The 4,700-nt window shown below is 50.4% G+C and overlaps 1 protein-coding gene across 3 annotated transcripts in view; it reads right to left on the bottom strand.

Moving 5' to 3' along the window:
- Positions 1-423: 423 nt before the first annotated feature.
- ASTN1 (astrotactin 1) overlaps positions 424-4,700 on the bottom strand; it is a 316,666-nt gene continuing 312,389 nt past the window's right edge. For 2 of the 3 annotated variants that reach the window (XM_059412844.1, XM_059412845.1), the window contains exon 23: positions 425-4,345. In XM_059412844.1, the coding sequence (XP_059268827.1) occupies positions 4,108-4,345 (238 nt within the window). In that variant the 3' untranslated portion in view covers positions 425-4,107. Of the gene's footprint in view, positions 4,346-4,700 lie in introns of all 3 variants that reach the window. The other variant, XM_059412846.1, reaches the window with a different exon arrangement.

Below are 4,700 nucleotides of genomic sequence, written 5' to 3'. Positions count from 1 at the left end.
TCTTCACCCTGGAACGATGGGTTCGGTGTCTCCTTTTCCCCATAAAACGCCAGGCTCCATGATGAAAAAAACTTGTATTCCTCAGACCAGCATACCCTCAGCGCCGTGCCTTGCATGCAAAATATAGTAGATACACAATAAATAGATTTCATGGGCTAATCATCGGGCGGTGATGGAGAATATGAGAACGCTACTACATAATGAGAAAGAAAGGGATGACAGGCTATAAGGCCTGTCTATTAGGCATCTGAGGTGGAACATTTTATTTTTAAAAATTTTTTTAAGATTATTTATTTGTTGGTCGGATAGAGAGAGCAGTAGCATGGGGAGTGGCAGGCAAAGGGAGAAGCAGGCTCCCCACTAAGCAGGGAGACCGATGCGGGGCTCAATCTCAGAACCCCGGGATCATGACCCAAGCCAAAGGCAGATGCTTAACCACGAGCCACCCAGATTTCCCAGAGGTGGAGCATTTAAAACAGGGATAGTTCCCTGGTGGGTCCAACCAGATCACTTCAATTCTCAAGACTTAAGGTAACATGCACACACCTGGCACTTACTAACAGCTTTGTTTATTATTTAGTTGATTATTCCATGTTTTTATAATCGTACAATAATTCTCTTTGAAACAATACTGTTACACCTGAAGTTGGTCACATTTTATCTGTTCTTCCTTCTATAGTAGTAAAGTGGGTTTTTTTTTTTCACACTCAGTTTTTTAATAGAACATTTGAATATCAAGAAGTGTGCTTAACTGAAAATAACAAACGGACCAAACTCTGTGGAAAATGATCACACACTCAGTTAAAGGTCTAATGCTATTCCAGGGGTCACATACATTCAAGAGGAAACACCATGGTCTCGTGGGGAGCCCAGATCTGGGGGGTTTGTGGTAAGTATAAGTGACTCCCTAAGACCTGTTTGGCAGCTTAGAAATTTGAGGTTTAATACTGGTCCAGTACTGTCACACTTTTAGGTCAGGATGGGTCCCTCCAGGCAAGCTTTGGGAAATGTCATCGGGGTGGGATTGATGGTGTCTTCCCCGGGCCAAATCCTGTCGTTAAATCCTCGGGGGAACTTAAAAAACTGTCTCCTGCTCCTTCCATATGGGACTTATTTTTCACCTGAGAGTTGATGGGACCCAGCCATAGAGGCTGTGTGTAGAGTGGGTGTGTAATATATGGGGATAGTGCATGTATGTGTAATGTGTGTACATATAGTGTGTGATAGTGTACGTGAAGTGTGTATAATGTATGCATGTATAGTGAGTATAGTGTGTGTCATGTGGGTGTATAATGTGGGTGTGCCGTGTGTATAATGTATGTGTATATGTGAGAGTAATGTACGTGCACAATGTGTGTGTTGTGTGTGTAGCGTGTGTATGTATAGTGCATGTAATGTGTGTGTATAAGGTATGGGTGTTATGTAATGTAGGTGTATAGTGTGTGTTGTATGTGTATACAGTGTGTATAATGTATGTGTGCTGTGTGTGTAATGTGTGTTGTGTGCAGTGTGTATATAATGTGTGTGTGCCGTACATGTGTACACTCTGTGTGTGTTTTGTGTATAATGCAGGTATGTGTAATGTATATATACAGTGTGTGTGTGTAGTGTGTAGTATGTGCAAGCACCTGTGCCACGAGGGGGACACGAGGGGACACAGCAGGGGGAAGAGGGTCATGGAGAAGGAAGGGATAAAGGAGGAATGGTGGGCCTGGAGAAGAAAAAGAAAAAGCAGATGAAGAGCTGGAGGGGCTTGGGGGAGAGAAGCTCCTCCTTTATATTAATAAAACAGAAGGAGGGGACGGAGGAGGGTGACACTCCCTGTCCTCTCTCGGCAGCTCATTGGCTCTGGTCTCCTCCACCATGAGCAGGACGGCAGCACAGCGCGGGACTCCCACCGTGCCGCCCCGAGCCCGTTTTGTGGGCAGACTGAATACGGGGGCAGGACAGCGGCAGCAGCAAGGGCAGCTCTTCCCTCGGCCTGGGCCGCTGGCTGGGCTCCAGCGGCCTGTGGCACCGTCCTCTCTGGGGATGGTCAGGGATGTCCCTTTAGGCATTTTACTGGCGGCCCTGCTCTGACCACGGGTGGTATGGCCGAGGTTCCTGCTAGCCTTCGCTCCGAAAGTGGAGGCGTTTCTGAAGCAGGTACCTTCTAGAATGGCAGACAAATCTTTCCAGCTTTTTATGGAAAGTTGTGGGGTGGGGAGCAGGGCAGCCAGCAGTCTCCCCGCAGGCTCCCTCCTGGGCCCCAGGGGAGGGCTCCCACCGCAGACCTGGTGAGCCCACAGGGTGCTCCCGGCTGCAAGGTTAAGGGCGCACCATGGGCATATCTGCCCCGGGCGGCGGCGCGCAAGGAGAGCTGTCTGGACAGGGCTGTGTGGAGCTGATGGATGGGACGGCCGCGTGCCACGGGCAAACTGGCCCAGGGCTGAGGGTGGCAGAGGGAACAGCCTGTATTCCTATGGTGGCCCAGGCAGTGCCCCAGGAGACATCTGGGGCAAGCTGTCCGACCGCTCTTTGCCGCCACCTCCCCGTCACTGCAGCGGAGACAAGAAGAGCCCTTCCTTGGTGATGGGGCTGGGGCAGGGGGCATGTCATGAGGATTCAGTGACATGTGAGGTCCTCAGAGCAGCATCTGGTCCACAGTGAGCCCTTCAGAATGTGATCTGTCATTACTACTTGGAAAAAAATCCATAGAATTCAATGTAGATCCATATCTCTTTCCTGACCTTTCTCTTGTGTTTCCAAAGGAGGAGCCCTGGTCAAAGGCAGGGTGGCTGAAGGTGTGTGTTCAGGCCTCTGAGGTGTGTGGGGACAGCTAAGATCACTGGTGGGCCACGTGGCCCTCAAAGCTCTTGCAGGAAGGCTGGGCCGCCACTTACGGCCATGGCAGCAACACTAGGGTCATGGGGTGGAATCAAGGGCTGGGCCCCTACTTGCCGTTGGGGCTCACCTACAGAACCTCTGCTGGCCTGGCAGCTAGGTAGGAGGAGAAGACAGTGGCATTCTCCTGTGGATGGCCATCCAGAGAGAGGACCTGCAAAACTAGCAAAATAATTAAGCAAACTGAGCAAGTGAGAAACGGACATTAGGTTTTTTGTGATCAGTAATCGCTTTCATTCACAGAAACACTGGCGTGGGAGTATCAGCACCTCCTGACCCAGAGCAGGTGTTGTCCAGGGTGAGAGACGCAGGCGCTAAGAGAATGCAGGCGTGTGATGCACACTGGTGGTCTGGAGAAGTTCATCCTGGAGGCACAGGAGCTATTAGATAATCAGTCCTACTTCTTCTCTAGAATGGGTTGCTAACTAGTCTCCCAGGGAGACTGTTTTCAAGGTACATTTGACAAGGAGCATTTGTTGCTTCTTAAAGATCTCATACTGTTTGGAGGAGAGGCAGAGATCTGGCAGAGGGAGATTTCATCCCAATCCCATCTTAAAATGGGTGAGGACCTAAAAATCCCGAAGGCCTGCTGGGACCCGTATTGGAGGCTCAGTTCACCTATGAGGGGTGACTGGAGCAACAAGAAGGCCTGGGGGGAACCTCGCGGCCTCCACAGAGGCCACCCTCCCGATTTTCCCATTGTTGTCTTTCTCTGTGAGCTGAGCTTAGGCTCCCAGAGTGAAAAGCTTCTTGATAAATGCTTATGGCTGGGGCCTGGGGCCAGTCGGATGAATTTCTGGCCTCATTTCTGTCCCCCGCTGTAATGGACTCAGGGATTCAGCGAGCCCAGGGTGCCTTAGCCTGGTAGACCTTTCCTGGGGAGCATGGCAGAGCTCTTGAAAATTGTGAGGAACCTTTTGGGAATAAAAAAATAAATGAAACAAATTAACTACAAAACAAGCCCCAAAGTAATCCCCGAAAGAGGAATGACACTGCATGAGGCTGCTGGTTCGCAGGTCTACTGATCATGCAGATGGAGAACATCATACCAAAGAAGTTCTACAGGGAGCAAGGATCAGTTTCTCCCTGGTTTAGATATTGCCTCTCCCTGGTTTAGAGGTTTTAATGTTCCACTAAAAAATATTAAAAATCCACAGACCAACCCAGATGTTCCTCTCCTCTCTTCCTGCTTCCTTTTGGCAGCCACCAGCTGGCATCGTGGTGCTAGATGTCTTTGCTGTCCCCATAGTCGTTGTAAGGGACACTCAGGGTCTGCTCCTCGCATGTCTTCCTGAGGTCCCGGCCGAGCTCTGACCAGTCAAGTCCATAGGGCTTGATCTCGCTGTAGCGGCAGCCCAGGTACTTAAGGGAGCCACGTCGCAAGCTTATCTTGGGTTCCTGAAGGAGGCCATTGCACCAACTGCTGAGATCCCCCAGCTGGGAAAGGATGAGGCCAGCTTTCCTATGGATGGAGCATGGAGGATACTTAGATTAGAAAGAAGAGAAGGTGGGGAAGGGCAAACAGGCGCCGTTAGAGTGAGACTTAAAACCCCCGGAGGGCAGAGTCTGGTGTGTCCTGCTTCCTGTTCTATCAGGGGCACTCAGAACGGGGGGCGGGGTCTTCCATAAATATCTGTCTAGCAGATGGATGGATGGATGGACGGATGCATGGCTACATGGATGGATGGATGGATGGATGGATGGACGGATGCATGGCTACATGGATGGATGGATGGACGGATGGACGGATGCATGGCTACATGGATGGATGGATGGACGGATGGACGGATGCATGGCTACATGGATGGATGGATGGA

Source organism: Mustela nigripes, chromosome 10, assembly GCF_022355385.1.
Source record: "Mustela nigripes isolate SB6536 chromosome 10, MUSNIG.SB6536, whole genome shotgun sequence".
NCBI classification, from domain to species: Eukaryota; Metazoa; Chordata; class Mammalia; order Carnivora; family Mustelidae; genus Mustela; species Mustela nigripes.
This window is presented reverse-complemented; position numbering and strand designations above follow the sequence as displayed.